Source organism: Macaca nemestrina, chromosome 15 (genome assembly GCF_043159975.1).
Source record: "Macaca nemestrina isolate mMacNem1 chromosome 15, mMacNem.hap1, whole genome shotgun sequence".
Lineage (NCBI taxonomy): Eukaryota > Metazoa > Chordata > Mammalia > Primates > Cercopithecidae > Macaca > Macaca nemestrina.
In genome coordinates, this window is record NC_092139.1 from 84,242,550 (window position 1) to 84,265,160 (window position 22,611).

The following is a 22,611-nucleotide window of genomic DNA, read 5'->3' on the forward strand; positions in this document are numbered from 1 at the left end:
ATCAGTAACAAGATCCCTCCTTTTCCACTCCAGGGAAGTTGCTAAGTACAGCTAAGTATATGCCAAACTCATTCCTAGACAACCTCAAGCTTCACAGCCCAGAATGGGTATGGGCTTTGGGGGCGGGAGGTAGGAAAGGAGATGTGGGCACCTCGTGGAGCTGAAATGCCACCCATCTCCCAGCCCCTGGGCTGCCCACACCACTCACTCCTTCTCCTTTTCCCACAGGACTTTTAGTGCACTCCAGACAGAGCTTCACAAGAGACAGCATCATGAATATTTATAATAATTATTTTAATTTTAAAAAAAGCCCCAAATCTCTGGGCAATAAACTACAATACAGTAAAAAGTAGCATCTGGTGTTAGACACTCTGCCGACAGGCTGCACGCCTTCAGTGCCGGCAAGGGCTCTGCACAGACGTCCACAGTATTCCACACTGCCTCCCCCTTTTCAGAAGTTCCTACTGAAACGAGAAGGACACTGAGGCACACAGGTGAAGAGAATGGCCTGGGGTTAGACTGCCAGGAGAGGCACAAGGGAACTGTGCCCAGAAGATTCTGACAGTTCCATACAAAATGCTACCCAGCAGGGAAAAAGAGCCACTGTCTTCTTCTAAGTGACCAGTAATGCCACACTCATGGGGCAGCAGGAATGGTGGCAAGGGAACCAAGCCCTGACCTGAGCCCAGTGATCAGGCCAGAGCCCAGCCAAAGGGACTCGCCCACAGGTCCAGGCTCACCCCCTCGCCTCCCCCGCACTGCCCTCACTCCGAGGCCCAGCCCTCCTCGCGGAAGACCAGCTGCACAGCCTCATTCACGTCATTCACCACGTGGGAGGCCTCCATGAGCCCTGGACTGAAGCACAAGTCTCGGTGCCCGTGGAATGGAGGCTGCTCTCCTCCAAGGACAGGCTCTGTGGACTGCGGGTTGCTGGGATTGTAGACGCCTGTGCACACCAGGATGGAGATGCAGCTCTGGCTTGCTGAGGGCTGCTGCTGCCGTGGGCCCCCGGCCCCTAGTTCTGGCGCCCCGTCACGCGTCGCCTTCTGCAGGTACTGGTGGAACAGGTTGGCGCCATATATGTCAGACGTAGGGTTGTCACTGGCAGGGGCAGCCACACCGGAAAAGGAAAAAGGAGAAAACCCTAACTCAATGTTGCAAAGCAAAGGGAGCAGAGTTTCAGGGCAGAAGAGTGAATGAGATATAGGGAAACGGGGGTAAGACTAGAGAGGGAGGGAGGGAAGGGGACGTCATAAAAGGGATGAAGGAGGAGGGGCAGAGCCTACCCCACAGCATAGAGCTTCCGGATGGGGGCGACCCAGCCCCGCCTCTCTGCCTGTCGTCTGATCAGGTCCTGGGCGTACTGGTAAGTGAGGATGCTGGGTTTGCCCATCAGGCCCTCGTATCTCAGCTCCTTGCCCGTCACTTTCTGGTAAATGGTTTCCAGGCACAGCAGAAAGGTGCCATGTCCAAACCTGCCAGAAACGAGCATGCAGCAGTTCAGTCTTCCTGATCTCCAGGCTCTTCTAGAGAATAGGACTGCCACTGTCTAAGCAGCAACCACACAGACCAGCCTCTTCTCCAGGGTAAGAGCTGACATGTAGCAGACACTGTGCTGGCACTGGAGGCAGCATTTCACATTTCCCTCTCAGAAAAACTCTATGAGATGACACTATTTGTAAAATGAGGAAACCAAGGCACAGCAAGATTAAGTAGTTTGTTCAAGATGGCAGAGCTAGGATTACAACTCAGTCTGACTCCAGAGCTTAAATCCTGCTGCAGAGCTGGGGCAGACTATGGTTGCCCTTCTCCCTTCTTTGCTGGTGTCCATTTTCAGCTGACCATATTGCCACTAGGTGTGAAAAAGACCTTCCCGTGCCTCCCTTCCAGCGAGATGTGGCCATGTGACTAAGCTACAGTCAAGGAAAGCAGAATGCTGGGCTAAGCTTTTAGTAAGCATCCTTATAACTGGGGACAGGGGGCCAGGTGCAATGGCTCATGCCTGTAATCCCAGCACTTTGGGAGGCCAAGGCAAGTGGATCACCTGAGGTCAGGAGTTCAAGACCAGTCTGGCCAACACGGTGAAACCCTGTCTCTGCTAAAAATGCAAAAATTAGCTGGGTATGGTGGCACATGCCTGTAGTCCCAGCTACTTGGGGGACTGAGGCAGGAGAATCACTTGAACCCAGGAGGTGGAGGCTGCAGTGGGCCAAGACTGCACCACTGCACTCCAGCCTGGGCGAAAGAGCAAGACTCCGTCTTTTAAAAAAAAAAAAAAAAAAAAAAAAAAAAAAAAAAACAACTGGGGGTAGGGTATTCTTCTCTGCCCTCTCTGCCCTCCCCAACTCTTTCCTGACACCTGGAATGCTGATATGATGGCTGGCACTTGGGTGCAATCTTGGCTCACTGCAACCTCTACCTCCCGGGTTCAAGCGATTCTCCTGCCTCAGCCTCCCAAATAGCTGGGATTACAGGTGTGCACCACCATGCCCCGTTAATTTTTATATTTTTATTAAAGACAGTGTTTTGCCATGTTGGCCAGGCTGATATCTTGAACTCCTGATCTCAGGTGATCCACTCACCTTGGCCTCCCGAAGTGTTGGTATTACAAGCGTGAGCCACCACATTTTTCAGTGTCATTTATGTAAAGAATTCTATTTTTAATTAGAAAAGTTCATCTAAAATCTGGTTTATAAATTGAAATCTGCCCCTTGCTTTTCAGTTCACAGCGACATAACCAACCAAGCCCACTGATCTAGTGTCAGCATCCCTCCTCTGGGAATAATACTTCAGAGACAAGGCCAAGCCTCGAGCCACAGTCATACACTTTTTTTTTTTTTTTTTTTTTGAGACGGAGTCTCGCTTTGTCGCCCAAGCTGGAGTGCAGTGGCACCATCTTGGCTCACTGCAAGCTCCACCTTCTGGGTTCATGCCATTCTCCTGCCTCAGCCTCTGAGTAGTTGGGACTACAGGCACGCACCGGCTAATTTTTTGTATTTTTAGTAGAGACGGGGTTTCACCGTGTTAGCCAGGATGGTCTCAATCTCCTGACTTCGTGATCTGCCTGCCTCAGCCTCCCAAAGTGCTGGGATTACAGGCGTGAGCCACCGCGCCCGGCAGACATACACTTTAAAAGTGACAAGAGCATCCCATACCCCTGTCTCTCTAGGACTACTGAGATGGGCCCTGAGGCAGTACTGGGCCGTGCCCACCCTCTGCTGACGAGCACTGTTGACTGGGGGTCAACAGCAGGCTGACTCAAGAGTCTGGCCATGCAGATAACGGCAAACAAACAGTACACAGCAGCTGTCAGCTGGCCTTCAAGTAAGCACCTTGAGGGCCAAAAAAAGGCTGCCTCTATCTGTGCTATCCCCAGAATAAGACAGAACAGATGATACCAACACAGCTGAGCAGGGAGTGTAGGCACCTGCATGCCCCTGAGAAAGCCACTTATCCGCTGGGTCTCAGTTGTCTGCTCTGTGCAACCAACAGAACAATCCTTGGCTGGCATGATGGTGCATGTCTGTAATCCCAGCACTTTTGGAGGCTGAGGCAGGGGGATCACTTGAGGCCAAGAGTTCAAGGCTGCAGTGAGTTATGACTGCACCACTGCACTTCAGCCTGGATAAGAGAGTGAGACCACACACACACACACACACACACACACACACACACACGGCAAATGCTTGCTTCCTCCTGGATAAGAGAGTGAGACCACACACACACACACACACACACACACACACACACACACACGGCAAATGCTTGCTTCCTCCTGGATAAGAGAGTGAGACCACACACACACACACACACACACACACACACACACACACACACGGCAAATGCTTGCTTCCTCCTGCCCTATGTCTTAAGGGTAAAAGGAAACAAGAAAGTGAAAGAACCAATGCTACAGGGTAGAGCCAAGGAAGGAAGGGCAACTGAATGTGCACTGATACAGCACAAAAAGTATCCACAGTTTGGGTCCACAGACACAAAGAGCATGTTCTGTTAAGATTATAGGGGCAGGGGTCATGTGTGAAACATCCTCTCAATACATCCTCAGACTGTAATCTGTAGTTTAGGTTCAGTAACGAATACGTGGAGTGATCCTTGAAAGCCCTTCCAAAGGCCAGCTTACTGCAGCAACAACAGGGCCTATCTAAGTAAGGTCCGAGTACCCCGGTGTCAGGATGACGGGTGGGAACTGCCTGCAGGACTGCCCAGGCAGCAGCCAGGAGTGGACCACCAGACCAAGGCTGGGAGCTTTGTGTCCTCACCTGGGCATCTTGGCTTCAGCCATCCACAGGAGATCCATGTTGCTGGCCAGGATGGGGAGGTGGGGGTAGGGGGGTGTCGCCAGGCCAGTCCCAGGGCTCCCATTGCTGAGGAGGACATCCATGATCAGCTGCAGGCTGGTCTCCCAGCGGACCGGCTCCCCTAGGAGGAGCACCCCTTTAAAGAACAGAGGCACAGGTGAGGGCTGCAGGGCAGGTGGCAGGCCCTCAGGATGCCAGCTAGGGCTACCCGCCCACAAGCCCTCTACCCATGGTGCACCCAGCTGGGCAGGGCACAGCTCCCCGACAAGCCTAGTAGAGCCCCTTACCCATCCACCCTGGGTGCACAAGGCCCAGGGCCCAGGAAGGAGATTCCTGAGGGCTCCCATTCTGACTTCAGTCCACTGGTGCTTCACAGAAGAGGTTACAAAACAAAAGCAGCATGTCTCAGGCCTACTTCTCCTTGCTGACTGGGGCTCTGCCACCACGCTCTCCCTCACACGACTTAGCAAGGGCTCCTGTTCCCTCAGTCACTTCTCTCTGAGCCCCAGGGACCAGCAGAACCTAACAGCCAGGAGAGGGGGTATGGAGTGATACAGACTTGAACCCCAACCTGGACTCCACCGATCTTCCTGTATGACTGTGGGCAAGTAACTTCTCTTCTCCAAGCCCCAGTTTCCTCAACTGCAACTACATAACAGCAACACTACTTATAATGCTGTTGTGAGGATAAATATGAACTATATCGCCGGGCACGGTGGCTCAAGCCTGTAATCCCAGCACTTTGGGAGGCCGAGACGGGCGGATCACGAGGTCAGGAGATCGAGACCAGCCTGGCTAACACGGTGAAACCCCGTCTCTACTAAAAAATACAAAAAGCTAGCCGGGCGAGGTGGCGGGCGCCTGTAGTCCCAGCTACTCAGGAGGCTGAGACAGGAGAATGGCCCGAACCCGGGAGGCGGAGCTTGCAGTGAGCTGAGATCCGGCCACTGCACTCCAGCCTGGGCGACGGAGCGAGACTCCGTCTCAAAAAAAAAAAAAAAAAAAATGAACTATATCATCAGTAAACAGCCCAGGACTAGACACACAGGAAGCACTAGGCAAAGGACTCTGCTGACACTAAGGTACAGGGCTGGTGAACTGCACCAGACCAGTGATTCTCAATGGGGCAGCACCACCCCTTATGAGGTGCTTTAGAAATCAGGGGCAATTTTAATTGTCACAATGACTAAAACCTAGCAAGTGAAGGTTGTGGGAGGGGCCAGGGATGCTACACACTCAGGACAATCCTGCGCAATCAAAAACTATCCCACAGTAAAATTAAAATTAATTTTTAAAAAAACCATCCCATGGCTGCGTGTGGTGGCTTGTGTCTGTAATTCCAGGACTTTGGGAGGCCAGGGTGGGAGGACTGCTTGAGCCCAGGAGTTTGAGACTAGCCTAGGCAACATAGTGAGATCCCGTCTCTACAAAACAACGAAAAGAAAAAGGAAAATCTTTCCCATGTCCTAATAACATTTGAATGTCCCACCTGATATCCTGATATCCACATAGGTGAACAACCTTTTCAGAATTACTTGAACAATTCTATTTTACATATAATCACAAAGTATTTTTGTACAGTTGCAATAAACATCGATTTTTCCAAAAATAAACCAGACTGTTCCAAAAATACAACTATCCTGTAAGTCAAGAGAAGACTGTACGTTGCCTTTTGAAAACTCTACCAGGAGTTGTTCCCTGTTTTGGAAAATTACTTGACCAATGGCAATGCTGCCCCTGATTTCTGAGTCACCTGTAAAACACGCCTATCACACCTATGAACACACTGACATCAGCCTGCATTTGTAGCTGTTAACATTCATGGTGAGGCTGCTCAGTGCAACCATTTTACTTCTTGGATAAGTACTACATACTGAAATACATTATCTTCTTACTAAAAATGTCTCCTTTTATATCCCCCTATTACAGTTAGGGCTTTATACTGAACTAATTTTTAATATGTGTGTATAGAAGTTATATTACCTATGAATTTCGCTTCAGGATAATAAAGGGGATATTCCAACGTTCTTGCTATAAAAAGGGGAGAACTAGGTTTGAAAGTGGAGAAACACTAGAGCAGATCACCTCTAGGTGCCTTTCCACTGCTAAAAGTCTCTAAGCTTACGGTTTTCCTGCAATAGTGAGTGGCACGGGGAAGGAAAGACTAACAACAATCTCAGAGGTGGTGAGTGGCAGATCCAGACCAGGGCCCGGGTGTCCTGACTCCAAGGCCCCCTTGCTGCTGAACCAGGCTGCAGGCAGTCACACCGAGACAGCCCGAGGGCCAGAGGGGACAGGGAGAAAAGACCTCACAACTCATCAAAGACGACCTCTCTTACCTTCAATGGGGGGGAAGTCATTCCTCGGGAGGGGCTGCAGAGAGATAAATGAGAGGCTATAAACACAAGTCACCGTCCACTCCTGGAGAACCACACCTCCACCTCCGGAGTGCTGGGAGGGGAGACACACTCCACAGACCCCACACTCGTGGCCGAGCCCAAGCCAAGGGAAAGCTGGAGAGGACTGAGGAAGATGCGAGAAAGGCGAAAAGACAACGGCCAGGTGGGGCCACAGAACAGGCAGGACACCACATGTGAAGTCACCAGGAGGAAGGGTGGTCAGGTGTCTTTCTCCGGTGGGAGAGGACACAAGACACAGCCAAGTAAGAGTCTAGAATCAGGCAGCTAAGGATGCAGGTGAGCCCGTGGAGATGAAGGTGGCATTGGGGCCTGATGGGCCATTTCTCCTCCTGTCGGTTCTCAAGCAGGCGGCTTCACTCAACCAGCCTCGAGGGTCCATTCCATCCCCAGGCCATGGTAGTCTTGGCTCTGCCACCAACCAACTATGTGACCCAGGACAGGTCACTCCCCTGTGTGAGGCTGCCTCTGAGCTATTCTGAGATCTGTTCCAGCTCTGACATTCTGGTTCTCCACAGAACTTGCCCAGGTCAGGGAGAAAGCCCTCACAGGAGAGGAAGTGCTCTGTTCCATCAGAAAGCTCTGGAGGAGGAAGGACTTAAGCTACATCTGCAAATAAAAGTTAGTTATCTGTTTATAACTGCATGTCATCAAACTGTGAGAATGGTCTGACTCAAGACCTGGGCCATGTGATACGCAGACAGTGCGATGAGGAGAAAGTGAGCCAACGGGCACCTCGAGAGATGGCAGTCATGCTGCAGAGGATCACCAGGGATCAGATGAGACGGTGGACAAAGTCAGTGCTCAAAAATGAGCCCAGCACACAGGACACCTGGGCAGATGTGCAGACTGGCCAGTGCTTCCTCTGCAAGCAAGCCGCCTCTCCCAAGGGCAGCTCAGTGCCGGGCTTCAGGATTGCTAACTTCACAATGGCCAGCAGCTCTCCTGGGCAGCACTGGGAAGGCCGGCCAGTAAGTCTGGAACTCCTTGTTGGAAGGGATGCTGCAACTCTGAAAGGGGTTCCCAGGTAATGACAAACAATACAGAGAGGACAGGGAGTAAAGCCGTTCACTTCTCTGGGCTATTTTTTTCCTTTTTTTTTTTCCTTTTTTTTGGAGACAGGGTCTCACTCAGTCGCCAAGGCTGGAGTGCAGTGATCACAGCTCACTGCAGCCTCCAGCGCCTGGGCTCAAGCAACCCTCCTTCCTCAGACTCCTGTGTAGCTGGGACTACAGGCATGCGCCACCATATCTGGCTTTTTTTTTTTTTTTGAGACACAGTCTCACTCTGTCACCCAGGCTGGAGTACAACGGCGTGATCTCAGCTCACTGCGACCTCCGCCTCTTGGGTTCAAGTGATTCTCCTGCCTCAGCCTCCCAAGTAGCTGGGATTATGGGCGTCCATCACTGTTCCTGGCTAATTTTTGCATTTTTAGTAGAGATGGGGTTTCGTCATGTTGGCCAGGCTGGTCTGGAACTCCCGACCTCAGGTGATCCACCCGCCTTGGCCTCCCAAAGTGCTGGAATTACAGGCGTGACCCACCATACCTGGCCAATTTTTTTAAAATTTTTTTGTAGAGACGGGGGTCTCACTATGTTGCCCAGGCTGGTCTTGAACTCCGGGGCTCAAACAGTCCTCCCAAAGCGTTGAGATTACAGGTATAAGCCACCGCAACCAGCCTCTGGGCCATTCTCATAAATTCAGGGAACAAAACCCTTAGCCAGATGTGCCTCCAAAGAGGCAATGGACATGCAGAAGCATGGACAAATCACAGCTCTGCAGAAGGGCTTGCAAGGTCAGCGACACAGCCAATGCAGGGCACGGGAGGAGTGAAGGATGACACAGCCCAACCCGTGCTCCTTATTACCGTGGTCTTCAGCCGCCGCTCCAGGTCCACCATGTCAAGCAGAGGGAAGGCCATCCGCAACTCATCCATGGTAACAACATTTCGGAAGCCCAGCCTGGAGCAAGCTCAGGAAGTAATGCTGGACAGTTCTTGGGGAAGAAGCCTTTCTGAATGCATCAAATCACAAGTGAAGGGAACACAACCCACTCCTGATCAAGCCAGGCAGGAGGGCACCAAGCAGAGCTCAGCAAGGATGGCACAAATCCTGCAGGTGCTGGCAGGCAGGCTATAACTGCACAGCCAGAGTAGAGAGGGCAGCTCCTGGCTAACCCACCAGCAGTCACCAGGCACATGCCAGCTACCAGGTCCTACACTGGGCACAGCCCACGGGGCCAAGGCACGTAAGAATCTCTGTCCCCAGCTGGGTGCAGTGGCTCATGCCTGAAATCCCAGCACTTTGGGAGGCTGAGGCAGCAGGATGGCTTGAGGCCACGAGTTCCAGGCCAGCCTGGGCAACGTAGTGAGACCTTGTCTCTACAAATAAAGTCAGTTAGGCATGGTGGTACCCACCTGTAGTCTACTCAGGAGGCTACTCAGGAGGCTGGGGCAGGAGGATCACTTGAGCCCAGGAGGTCAAGGCTATAGTGAGCTATGATTGCACCACTGCACTCCAACCTGGGCAACAGAGTGAGACCCTGTCTCAAAAAAAAAAAAGGTTCTGTCCCCAAGGAGCCGAGCACATTCAGAGCCCATTAAAACCAGTGTTCTAAGAACAGTGCTGCCAGTCAGTGCTGAGCTCAGAAGAGACTCTTCAGTGGGCTGGGGAGTCCAGAGGAGTCATGGAGAAGTAGGGCTGGAGCTAAAATCTTAAAGGATGAACCCAAATCAGCAAGGAAGAGGAGGCCCTGGGGAGGGACAAGCCAGCTTCAGCTGCCTCCATCTTCCTGTCAATTCCAACTTGCAATCTTAACTGGACATGGTTTCAGATTACTTTCAAAATGAATTCCCCCAAAATCCTGATTCTATCAGATTGCCCCATCAGTAATAAAGCCTGCTTTGCCCTCCACTGCCCTGAGAAGTTGGTCAGACTCCTCAAGTTTACTTCCAAGGTTCCCGACACCACCCACCCTTCCTGTTCTTTCATTCCTCTCCCTATCCCATTCCCAACCTCCTACTTCCCCTGCCTAAGAAAGCTTAGCCATCTCCCGGGGCTCCACTGTACCCCTCCAAGAAGCCACAGGCAACTCCTGCCCCAGGGATACTCCAACCCCTCCCCTCAACGCCTGTGGCGCAGCTCCTGTGAGCTTACAGGACGTCCATCATACACCATCGTAAACGCTCCTTTATTGCGCACAGGGTTATTCTTGCCTCCTCAAGCACAAGCCCTTGATTTATTCGTAAGCCTCACGTCCTCATCCCAGTCCTCATCCCATTCAGAGTGTGCAGCAGACCACTGGCACACAGGACGTGCTCAGCACAACTCAGTTGCTTGAAACAGGGGCCAGGTATTATTCCGCAGGCTCCCAGAGACAAGCTCCCCATAGCTGCTTCACTACCACTGGCTAATAAACTGACTGGGCACCCCAAGGAAGAGGCTAGAGCAGGGGTTCCCAAACCTAGTTACAGAACCACTAAGAGAGATGTTTTGTTTTTTTAAAAAATACAGATTCCTGAGTTTTACCCTAGACCTAGTGAATTAAGGCTCCAGCGCAGATACCCTGGAATCTGTATTTTAAGCCCCTCGGAGGATTCTGATGCAGGGGTATGAGGACTGGCTTCTAGAAACCACCAGACATGAGGACTGACCACAATCGGGAGCTTTCCTCCCTCCCCTGAGCCCACAACATCGCCTGTGTACCCCAGCACCCGGCACTCCTCACTACAGTCCCCACTCAGCTAAGGGAGGAAACGCCCCAGCCCTGCCCCTTCCCTTCAGCCAGAGTTAAGACCAAAAGGATACCCCTGGGCATTTTCCACCACGGGCCCCTGCCCAGACACCAGCATCCGCTTCTCATGGTACTCTGAGAAGAGCTTCATGGGGCTGTGAGAGAGGATAACTTGGTCTGCATCCACCTGTAGGGACAGCCAAGACAGGGGAGGGCAGAGGAAGACAGAACTGTTAAGGGAAATAATGAGACAGGTGGCAGGTCCTTTAGCCTGCTCAGAAAAAGAAAGGTGAGCAAAGCCCTTTCTAGCACCCAGCAGCACTTCTAAAAGGCACCCAAACAGATGTGAGAAGAACCTGTCTCATTTGGTTCTTGCCACACAAAACAAGAGACCAGAAATGCCACAGATGTGGGTTCTGACCACTCGCCACCGCCATCCCGTCAGGTTCAGTTTGGATTTCCCAAGCCCCCATTTGGAAGCCACAGGGTTCATGTGTGCTCCCTGTCACTGTCACAGAAATTGGTCTTTTACTTTCTATTTTCAGTTCTGCTAAGACTTAGCTACTTAACATTTATACTAACCCTAACAACGCAGCCTTTAGTTGGAAGGTTTTTGGAATTCTCTCTGGAAATCACAGCAAGGAATCAATTTTATTCCGTCACACTTTACATGCAACTTTGAGCAGCATCATCTAATACACCAGCCATTTTATTTACTCTCTTGGCTCCAAAGGACTCTTGCCAAAAGCTGAATTCACCCTCAACAAACAAGAATGCATCAAAGTTGGGATATGGTGCAGGGCTGCAGGTGGCTGAAGAGGACAGCACTCCTTCGGGTGTACACATCACACTCAGGAAAGCCAAGGTGTGACTTCAGAGCTGCACCTGCTATTCCCGCTGTGCAGAGTTCCAGACATGTGTGTGACCTTTGCTTTCCAGGGACTCACACCCCCAATACCCAGAAGAAAAGAAACAGATACAAGGACATAAACTACAACTACCAAATACACAGGCAGGATTTCTGTGTTCAGCTGTGGCCATGACCTAGGACCAGGTGATTCCATATCCCAACCCAAGGGAAAGGGACTTGAGCTGGGGCGGGGGGTCCACTAAGAACCAGGTCCGTGGGCTTCCATGCCTCTGGCTGCCTTCTCACCTCGCACCCCAGCAGGGCTGACAGCTCCTGGGCTTTGCTGTGTTGTAAGCTGTTCCCAGCATTTGTGACAAAAACCACGGGCACCCGCAGCTGCCCCTGGGAGTTCATCAGCCTTCGGAAGGCTTCCAGAGCAGCAGGGATCACTCTGTGGCCCCGCACAAGCACTCCATCGATGTCCAACAGGAACCCAAAGGTGGGCGGGCTCTGCAGAGATGGTAAGATAATCACCAGTATGTGAGTCAAGAGGTAGGAAGAGAACAAGGAAACAACCCTTACAAAGAGAGGCTCAACACCATCCTCGGGTCACTCATGTCCCTTGAAAACCTGTCAGAAAGAACGAAAAAATGAAGACGGGATTCTGATAGGGTAATTTTTAAATTAGAACATAGAGAAATCCAAAGAAAATATAATCCCAACACTTATTTTTAATCATTTGTTTTTACAGACAGAGTCTTCCTGTCACCCAGACTGGAGTACAGTGGTGCGATCATGGCTCACTGCAGCCTTGACCCACCAGGCTCAAGGGATCCTCCCGCCTCAGCTTCCCAAAGTGCTAGGATTATTAGGTGTGAGCCACCGAGTCCGGCCTAACCCCAACACTTTAAAACAACCAATTAATAGTTTCCCTTTTATCTATTCTTACATTTGTCTTGTAGCTACAACTGTACTATATGCAATTTTGCATCATCTCGTTCTTTTTTGCTTGACATATCATAAATATTTTTATGGATTACAATAGCCTTTATAACCATCTTTTAAGATTTTATTATAGCAAAAAGTTGGTTGGGCGCAGTGGCTCAGGCCTGTAGTCCCAGCACTTTGGGAGACCGAGACAGGTGCATCACGAGGTCAGGAAATTGAGACCATTCTGGCTAACACGGTGAAACCCCGTCTCTACTAAAAAATACAAAAAACTAGCCGGGCGAGGTGGCGGGCGCCTGTAGTCCCAGCTACTCTGGAGGCTGAGGCAGGAGAATGGCGTAAACCCGGCAGGCGGAGCTTGCAGTGAGCTGAGATCCGGCCACTGCACTCCAGCCTGGGCGGCAGAGCCAGACTCCGTCTCAAAAAAAAAAAAAAAAAAAAAGATTTTATTATAGCAAAAAGTTAAAACAAATATAACCTCAATCACTACAGACAATATAAAAATGTTTCAGAAGTTTCTTGTCTCCAACTTACTTAGTCCTATTCCTGTCTTGGCTAATTTCCAGAAGGCTTAAATCCATAGTATACATAACTTTCTAATCTTAACACACACATAGAATCATGTTGACTTTGTTTTCCATCTTACTTTTTTAGTTGGTATCTCTTGGCTATCTTTTTTTTTGAGACAGAGTCGTGCTCTGTCGCCGAGGCTGGAGAGCAGCAGTGCGATCTCAGCTCACCACAACCTCTGCCTCCCACGTTCAAGTGATTCTTCTGCCTCAGTCTCCCAAATAGCTGGGATTACAGGTGCACCCCACCGTGCTCAGCTAATATTTGTATTTTTAGTGGAGACGAGGTTACGCCATGTTGACCAGGCTGGTCTCGAACTCCTGCCCTTAGGTGATCCACCCACCTTGGCCTCTCAAAGTGCTGGGATTACAGTGGTGAGCCACTGCACCCCGCCCTACCATTCCATATTAATTATGCATAGCTCTATTTCCTAAACATCATTTCTGGCTACATACTATTCTGAGTGAATGATTCACTAATATTGTTCTCTGTATTTTGGAGTTTTCCACAATTTTGCTATGAAAAATAATGCTACAAGTAATCTCTTCAGGAATACTGATTTTTTTTTTCCCACATTATGGGTATTTCCTTGAGCTAGATTCTTAAAAATAGGAGTAATAAATCAGAGAGAGCAAATGTAATTACGCAAACACCTGCTGACAAACTGCTGTTCAAAAACATGTCCACTGGCAACGTACTTTACCCTTACATTATTGATTTTCACAACTGTTTGTTAATTATCAAACTTTTTGATAATTTAAAGGTAAAAAATTATCTCTTCTTGATCTGCATTTCCTGGATTTATAAAGTTGAATGCTGTTTTTAAAAATCATTCCATTTCTCGTTTTATAAACTGCCTGTTAACATACAAGATATTCTTCAATCGTCAAAACAAATCTACCCTAACTTGTTCGCTATTCTTCTTTTGTTGGTGCCAACCAGGTCAAGTCATTCTTATTGACACACCCACTCTATGCACAGAGCTCCCTTTATAAAGAGCAACCAGAAACAGAAATGGTGCTCCAGGCCAGGTGTGGTGGCTCACACCTGTAATCCCAGCACTTTGGGAGGCTCAAGAGGGTAGATCACTTGAGATCAGGAGTTCAAGACCAGTTTGGCCAACATGGTGAAACCCCGCCTCTACTAAAAATACAAAAATTAGCCAGGCGTGGTGTTGGGCGCCTGTCATCCCAGCTACTCGGGAGGCCGAGGCAGGAGAATCACTTGAACCTGGGAGGCGGAGGTTGCAGTGAGCCGAGATCGCGCCACTGCACTCTAGCCTGCGCAACAAAGCTAGACTCTATTAAAAAAAAAAAAGAAAGAACGAAAAGAAAAGAAAGAAAGAAAGGAAAAGAAATAGCGCTCCAGTTCCTAGTTTCTTAGCTAGGGTGACAGAGCAAGCAACCAGCCTAGAAAGCAAACTCTAAAACAGCAGCATTTTTGCAAGTGCAAATCAATTCTAGGTAAGTTCTAAATAAACAGAATTAAACAAAGGCAGTTTCTTCAAAGAGAATTTTGTGCCAGGCAATGAAAGTGTTAAATATATCCTGTAACAAAACTCTTTGCACCCCCCAGTCACCCCCAGACTAGATGAGTGGTTCCTGCCTGCCTACATGGTTCAATGAGAAGACAATTAGACAAGCAGCCCCAGGACAGTCTACAGGGAGCCTTGCACTAAGAGATGAGCCCACACCAGGGGCACCTGACCCACACGGGTGGGGAAGATCGGCCATCACAGGTCTCCTAGGCCAATTTAAGGAGTTTGAAAATGGAAAGTGGTATCATGAGACCCGAACTATAGAAAAAAAAAATTGGCTGCAGAGAAAAGACCACATTGGATAGACTGAAAGGAGTTAACTCAAAGAAGACCAGGTGGGACCAAACGCAATCCAAGACAGAGAAGACGGAGGTTTCACCTGGGAGAGCAGGATAAGAATGGAGATCAGGGGGCATTATCAGAGACAGAACAGTCATGACTTGGTAACCATCCAGATACAGGGGTGGAGGGAAGAGGGAGCCACACGGACTCCCATGCTTTTTTAATTTGGTCTGGGAACCCGGGAGGATGGATGCTGGTATGAGTCACTGAACCCAAGGGCACAGTAGGAGCAGGCAGTGAGAGGTCATTGGAGGATACAAGGTTAAGTCCCACTTTGGACCAGGAGACAGGCAAGTGGAGACATCAGCACTGGACAGGTCTTGGAGATGAAAAATGTGGAAGGTCTCTCCTCTCAGAGAACCAGGAAGAACAATACAACTTAATAAGGGACCACACAAGACCTGCCAGCAAAAGACAGTGCAAGGAGGAAAACCAAGAGCATGTGGGGTCAAGGAAGCTGAGGGATGCCTCTGGGTCAGTAAAATAGGGACTGGAGTGGCTGTAATGATCCCATCTCCCTTCCACTGAACAGGCAAGACCCCCGGGAGAGGCAGTCTTCCAGCTCCTCCATGCTAGCCTGTACACCAGCCCTCCAAGCTTGGACAATGACAGCTACAGAGCCAAGCAGGAGGGGGGCAGGGACCCTGGAAAAACAGGAGGAAGTACCTCGAGCCAACAAGATATCACACCTGAACACCAAAAAATAGCTGCCAAGAGAAAAGGGACCAAGCTCCACATGCCACACAGGAAATGCCTGGACAAATGGTGCCTCTAACCCTTGGCTTCACAGGATTATGCTGTTGCACCCAGACCTGTCACTGTCCCAAGCACTCAGCCAGACATGTAACAAAGGCATTTTTATGTATTCTTTTTGGCAGCCCTTTGGGGAAGTGTCAGCATCTCCAAATGGCCTTGCCTAGCAAAATGTGCCTGGTTTATTATACAAGGTGTTCAATATACAGGCACTAAATTACCTGACTGGACAAATAAGACACCAACCTCAGAGAGAACTCAGCAAGGGTCACCTAGTTCACAAGTGCTGGATTCAGGATTCAGCCTCAAATTCAGCTGGCAACTCGGCAGCACCTCAGAGAAAACAGGGGACCCCAGGACTGCTTCCCCCACCTCCTGCTAGCCCCCCTCCGTGAGCTCCATTTCTTCTCTCTCGTCAACATACTCATGTACCCTCAAGGATCCCTGGAGTCCCTCCCTATTCCCCAAGAAATCTCACTAGAATGGGGGTCCTAACCTAGGTCCACAGATAGATTTCATAAAGCCTCTTTAAACGTTACATGCATTCTTCCTGGAAAAAGTAACCACAGCACTTTTCGGATTTCATTTTCCTATTCTTCTCAAGGAGAATCACTGCCTGGGCTTAAAGGGAGGAGTGGATGTGATTTGCCCTTTACCCCCATACCTGGCACAGTGCTTAGACTCACAGGTGCTTGACAAAGGCTGACTGGATGCTGAATGACCCAAAGGATAAACGGTTAGGGAGAAATAAGCACTTCCTGACCACCCTATCCCTTTCTGAAGGAAAAGAGTGGCCCTTAGAAAGTAAGTCCCTGGAGGTAAGGACTGGGCGATTCCAACACTTTTTTGAGGCGTGATCTTGGCTTGCTGCAACCTCCACCACCCGGGCTCAAGCGATCCTCCCACCTCAGCCTCCCAAGTAGCTGGAACTATAGGTGCGCACCACCACACCCATCTAATTTTTGTATTTGGCAGAGATGCAGTTTTGCCATATTGGTCTGGTCTCAAAGCTGGTCTCGAACTCCTGGACTCCAGTGATCTGCTGCCTTGGCCTCCCAAAGTGCTGGGATTACAGGCATGAGCCACCGTGCCTGGCCAACACTTTTTTTTTTTTTTTTTTTTTCAGACGGAGTCTCGCTCTGTCGCCCAGGCTGGAGTGCAGTGGCCGGATCTCAGCTCACTACAAGCTCCGCCTCTCGGGTTTACGCCATTCTCCTGCCTCAGCCTCCCGAGTAGCTGGGACTACAGGCGCCCGCCACCTCGCCCGGCTAGTTTTTTGTATTTTTTAATAGAGACGGGGTTTCACCATATTAGCCAGGATGGTCTCAATCTCCTGACCTCGTGATCCACCTGTCTTGGCCTCCCAAAGTGCTGGGATTACAGGCATGAGCCACCGTGCCCGGCCAACACTTTTTTTAAGAAACAGCCTTGCTCCGTCACCCAGGCTGTAGTGCAGTGACACAATCGAGGCTCACTGCAGCCTCAACCTCCTGGGCTCAAGGGATCCTCCCACCTCGGCCTTCCAAAGTGTTGGCACTACAGGCTTGAGCCATTATGCCCAGCCCTAACATCTCTTTTTTGTACCGTTATGAACAGAGCATACTGTTCTGAAAATTTAAACTTAAAACTCATTTGTTCAAAATCTGGAGACAATCAGATAAATTTTAATAAGGTCTACATTTTATCTCAATTTTTTTGGTTTTAAAAAATAAAAAGGCGCCAGGCGCAGTGACTCACGCCTGTAATCCCACCACTTTGGGAGGCTGAGGAGGGCAGATCACCTGAGGTTGGGAGTTTGAGATGAACCTGACCAACATGGAGAAACCCTGTCTCTATTAAAAATACAAAATTAGCTGGGTGTGGTGGCACATGCCTATAATCCCAGCTACTCGGAAGGCTGAGGCAGGAGAATTGCTTGAACTCAGGAGGTGGAGGTTGCAGTGAGCCAAGATCACGCCATTGCACTCCAGCCTGGGCAACAAGAGGTAAACTCCATCTCAAAAAATAAATAAATAGGCCGGGCGCGGTGGCTCAACCCTGTAATCCCAGCACTTTGGGAGGCCGAGGCGGGTGGATCACGAGGTCAGGAGATCGAGACCATCCTGGCTAACATGGTGAAACCCCGTCTCTACTAAAAATACAAAAAACTAGCCGGGCGTGGTGGCGGGCGCCTGTAGTCCCAGCTACTCGGAGGCTGAGGCAGGAGAATGGCGTAAACCCGGGAGGCGGAGCTTGCAGTGAGCCGAGATCGCGCCACTGCACTCCAGCCTGGGTGACACAGCGAGACTCCATCTCAAAAAAATAAATAAATAAATAAATAAATAAATAAATAAATAAATAAATAAATAAAAATAAAAAATAAATTTAAAAAATTTGTAAAGGCCTAGATTTTAAGTGATATTAAGGAATTACTAATGTTGTTAGGTATGATATTGGCATTGTGGTTATGTTCAGAATGTCCTTTTTTTTTTTTTTTTTTTTTGGTTGAGACAAAACAGGGTCTTACTCTGTCACCAAGGCTGGGTGCACTAGTGTCATCTCAGCTTACTGCAACCTCAACCTCCTGAGCTCAAAGGATCCTCTTGCTTCAGCCTCCCAAGTAGCTGGGACTACAAGCATGTGCCACTACATGCCTGGCTAATTTTTTTTTTTTTTTTTTTTTTTTGTAGAGGCAGGGTCTCCCTATATTGCCTGGGCTGGTCTGGAACTCCTGGGCTGAAGTAATCCTTCCAACTCCCAAAGTGCTGGGATTACAGGTGTGATCCATGGCACCCAGCCAGAATGTCCTTATTTTCTTAGAGGTACACACAGAAGAATTTAGGGTTGAAATAACAAGAAATCAGAGATTTACTTTAAAATCTCAGAGCCACAAAAAAAGGAGGAGGGAGATAAGCAAAGCAGGTGTGGAAAAACATTAATCAATCTGGGAGATGGGCACAGGGGTTCATATTATTCCAATTTTTGAATTTCTGAAAACTTACATAGTTAAAAAAAAAAAAAAAGCTCATTTGTACAATGGCTGCAAAATTTACCATACATAGTTTTAATGGTCATTGCGTAAAGTCGTAAGATTTGCCTTTTTTTTTTTTTTGAGGAGTCTCACTCTGTCACCCAGGCTGGAGTGCAGTGGTGCAATCTCGACTCACTACAACCTCCGCCTCCTGTGTTCAAGCGATTCTCCTGCCTCAGCCTCCCAAGTAGCTGGGACTACTGGCACGCACCAACACACCTGGCTTATTTCTTATATTTTTAGTAGAGACGGGGTTTTACCATATTGGCCAGGCTGGTCTCAAACTCCTGACCTCATGATCCGCTCATCTTGGCCTCCCAAAGTGCTGGGATTACAGGCATGACCCACCACGCCTGGCCCAAGATTTGCCTTCTTAAAAATAAGAATCCATAGCCCCTGTAATTAGAACAGCAAAGTTTTCAGGAAAACTGGAGCAATATCCATAAGGCTCCCTCATCCATCACTACAAACCCCTCCCCAACCTTCAGGATGTACACAGAGAACCAAGCACCCAGTACCATAAAAAGTGAAGGTGTACATCAATTATAACAAATGTACCACACTAATGCAAGATGGTAATACAGTCACGCACCACAACGATGTTTCAGTCAATGACACACTGCATATACAATGGTCCTTTAAGATTATAAGGGAACAGGAACTCATAGCTGAAGAAGAGGCAAGAGAAAAGGTAGCTGCAGAAAGAAAAGAACATTCAAGAAAATTCAGTGAAGGGTTCAGCAGAAGCTTTTACAGACCTCAAGTTCCTTAAAAAGTCTGAAACATGAACTCCAACACCAAAAGGTTTTCATTACTAGAGAAGAATGTTTATGGTACATTATCCGCTTACAAGCAAACCTATGACAAAAAAAGAAACCAAGCAAACCACAATGGACATATTTCTGGTAAGAGTGACACCTCAAGAGCCTCAGAGAGGTCCTTCAGAAGATATACAGAAGACAGCACTGTTAACACAGATGACAGTCCCATGCATATGACTGCCCTAAAGACCTTCCAATGGGAAATGGTGTGAAGGCGGAAGACAGTGATATGGATTACCTGACCAGACCTTGTGTAGGCCTGGGCTAGTATATGTTTGTGTCTTCACTTAAAAGTTCAAAAAAAATTTTAAGGCAGGGCATGGTGGCTCACGCCTGTAATCCCAGCACTCTGGGAGGCCAAGGCCGGCGGATCACGAGGTCAGGAGTTCGAGACCAGTCTGGCCAACACATGAAACACCATCTCTACTAAAAATACAAAATATTAGCCAGGCGTGGGGCAGGCACCTGTACTCCCAGCTACTCCGGAGGCTGAGGCCGGAGAATGGCGTAAACCCAGGAGGCACAGCTTGCACTGAGCTGAGACCACACCACTGCACTCCAGCCTGGGTGACAGAGCGAGCGAGACTCCATCTCAAAAAAAAAAAAAAGAAAAAGAAAATAAAAGAAAAAAGCTGGCCAGGCGCAGTGGCTCATGCTTGTAATCCCAACACTTTGGGAGACCAAGGCAGGCGGATCATGAGGTCAGGAGTTCGAGACCAGCCTGGCCAATATGGTGAAGCCCCGTCTCCACTAAAAATACAAAAATTAGCTGGGCGTGGTGGCGGGCGTCTGTAATCCCACCTACTTGGGAGGCTGAGGAAGGTGAATTGCTTGAACCCGTGAGGCAGAGGTTGCAGTGAGGCGAGATGGCGCCACTGCACTCCAGCCTGGGCAACAGAGCTAGACACCGTCACAAAAAAAAAAAAAAAGAAAGAAAGAAAAAAGCTATGGAACAATGATATAAATGAAGCTATTTAGTACAGCTGTACAATGTGTTGTGTTTTAAGCTAAGTGCTATTACAAAAAAGTAAAAAGTTTCAAAAATTAAAAACTTGGTAAAGCAAAAAAAGTTACACTAAGTTAAGATTAATTTTCTTTTTTTTTTTTTTTGATAGAGTCTTGCTCTGTTGCCCAGGCTGGAGTGCAGTGGCCCAATCCCCGCTCACTGCAACTTCCCTCCCAGGTTCAAGGGATTCTCCTGCTTCAGCCTCCTGAGTAGCTGGGATTACAAGTAATAGATCCATTACATAGATGGGGAAACGGAAGCTTGAAAAGCTAAGTAACTTGCCTTAAGTGAAGCTGCTAACAGACTGCACAGGATTCAATTCTAAAGCTCGTGCTCAAACTCTATGCTATGCTGCATTCTTCTTTTTCTACTCTACCGAAGAGTCACTTGGAAACATCTCCGGACTCTGCGGAGATGCTAGAGCCAATATAATAGTTACAAATGAGGGCAATATTTCCTTATATTTATATCCTCACAGTTTGTAAGTCCTTTTATCAACATATTCTCATTTCATACTTCCATCTTGGTCACTTCTAGCTCTGTGACACTGGCCAAGTCACTCAGCTGCTTTGAACCTCAGCTGCTCCATATGTAAAAATCAGAAAGACAACACAGCTGTTAAGAGCTTAGACTCTGGCACCAGACTACCTGAGTTCCAGATTCTGTCACTTACCAGCTGTGTGCCCTTGGGTAAGCTGCTTAACCTCTCTGTGCCTCTGCTCCATCTATAAAATGGGAAGACTAATAATCGTACTTTCCTCGGAGTTGTTATAAAGATTATACGAATAACTGTGAAGAACCTGGCATAAAGTAAGCACTATGCGTTTTTTTTAATGTAAGTAGTTTGGCCGGGCGCAGTGGCTCACGCCTGCAATCTCACCACTCTGGGAAGCCAAGATGGGCGGATCATCTGAGGTCAAGTTCGAGACCAGCCTGGCCAACATGGTGAAACCCTGTCTCTACTAAAAATACAAAAATTAGCCAGGTGTGGTGGCGCGCACCTGTAATCCCTGCTATGCAGGAGGCTGAGGTAGGAGAATCGCTTAAACCTGGGAGGCGGAGGTTGCAGTGAGCAGATATTGAGCCACTTGCGCCACTGCACTCCAGCCTGGTGACAGAGAGAGACGCTGTCTAAAAAAACAAAAAACAAACAAACAAAAACAAGCAAGGATTACTGTGAAATCAGTATGTTAATGTAAAATACTACTTGTGGGTTTAGAAGACAAAGTGGTTCCTTTTACAGGAAAAGGCAAAACGGCCCAAGGGAGCGTGAGAGCCGTGGATCTGACCAATCAGGTTTAATGTCCCGGCACAGCCGTCTCCCGCTGTGGCTTCCTCACCACACAAGGTCACACCTCCTCCGAAGCGTCAGGGAGGCTCACACATCACTATCGTGCCGGACACACAGCAGGCGCCGGCTCCAGCCCTCCTGCTCCCGCCCGCGGAGCCTCCAGCGCTCAGCCAAGGTCACCACGAGCTGAACTGATCCCAAGGCCCGCACCAAACCCACACGCACTTGGGGGCGGCGCACCCGCAGGCGCGGCTCCCGGCGCGTGGCCCCGTCTCCTCCACATGCAGATGAAAAACACGGCCCAAACGACCTCATGGTGGAAATCAGAAAACGCACAGGGAAAACAGGGACGCGGACACCTCCGGGAAGCGCAGGGGCTGACGAGCAGCCTGACCGAGGCCGTCCTGACCAGCGCTCTCCCGCGGGAGTAGCGTTTCCGAGGCCGCGGGCGAGTCAGGGGGAGGGAGGGCACATCGGGCCCCCGGCAAGAGCTAGACGCACTCGGGCGCGACGACTGTCCAGGCAGTTTCCAGGAGGCGGGGATGCCAGCCCGGCCGTCCCTCCTTCCCCGCGGCTCCCCGCCCCGCCTCCGGCCCTGAGTGGCGACTGGCTCGGCCGGAACCCGGACGTCCTCACCTGAGCTGGGCCCACAGCATAGCTCCTGCGGGAGAGGCGGCCCAGAAGCCCCGCAGCCGCGCGCGCCGCCCGCCAGCAAAGCCAGCGCGCTGTGCCGAGGGAAGCCACACAGCCCCACGCAGCCATCCGGCCGTCGCCGCGCGCACGTGCACAACGTACCGCCCGCCCGCGAGTCCGCCCGCCGCGCAGCCAATCAGCGGTCGGCGCGCGCGGCATCACGGGAGTTGTAGTCCTGTAAGCGCGCGGAGCCAGTCGGCGCCTACGGAACTCGACCCTCTGGCCACACAGGGGCTACGTTGTAAGGAAGAAGTGCGAGGTCCCGCCGCTTCCTAGACCGAGATCGCGGTGAGCGGGCCGCGGCGCACGGTGGGCACGGCCTGGG

General features: G+C 49.7%; 1 protein-coding gene across 2 annotated transcripts; it reads right to left on the bottom strand.

Moving 5' to 3' along the window:
• Positions 1-273: 273 nt before the first annotated feature.
• Positions 274-22,382, bottom strand: HDHD5 (haloacid dehalogenase like hydrolase domain containing 5). 2 transcript variants are annotated; one of them, XM_011739939.2, is made up of 8 exons: positions 22,230-22,382; positions 11,622-11,825; positions 10,540-10,652; positions 8,601-8,694; positions 6,656-6,689; positions 4,278-4,452; positions 1,287-1,475; positions 274-1,101 (listed from the first exon to the last, which is right to left on the bottom strand). In XM_011739939.2, exons 1-8 carry the CDS (start codon positions 22,353-22,355, stop codon positions 765-767), a joined length of 1,272 nt encoding a protein of 423 aa, XP_011738241.2. In that variant the 5' UTR covers positions 22,356-22,382; the 3' UTR covers positions 274-764. The 2 variants fall into 2 exon arrangements, with proteins under 2 accessions (XP_011738241.2, XP_011738243.1); XM_011739941.3 differs by lacking the exon at positions 22,230-22,382 and adding an exon at positions 21,930-22,002.
• Positions 22,383-22,611: the final 229 nt, after the last annotated feature.

Coding starts and splice junctions, on each gene's coding strand:
- HDHD5 (XM_011739939.2), bottom strand. CDS start 22,355: ATGGCTGCGTGGGGCTGTGTGGCTTCCCTCGGCACAGCGCGCTGGCTT. Junction 4,453..6,655: donor TGACTTCCCCCCCATTGAAG/GTAAGAGAGGTC, acceptor TGTTCTTTAAAG/GGGTGCTCCTCCTAGGGGAG. Junction 1,102..1,286: donor CGGAAGCTCTATGCTGTGGG/GTAGGCTCTGCC, acceptor TGCCCCTGCCAG/TGACAACCCTACGTCTGACA.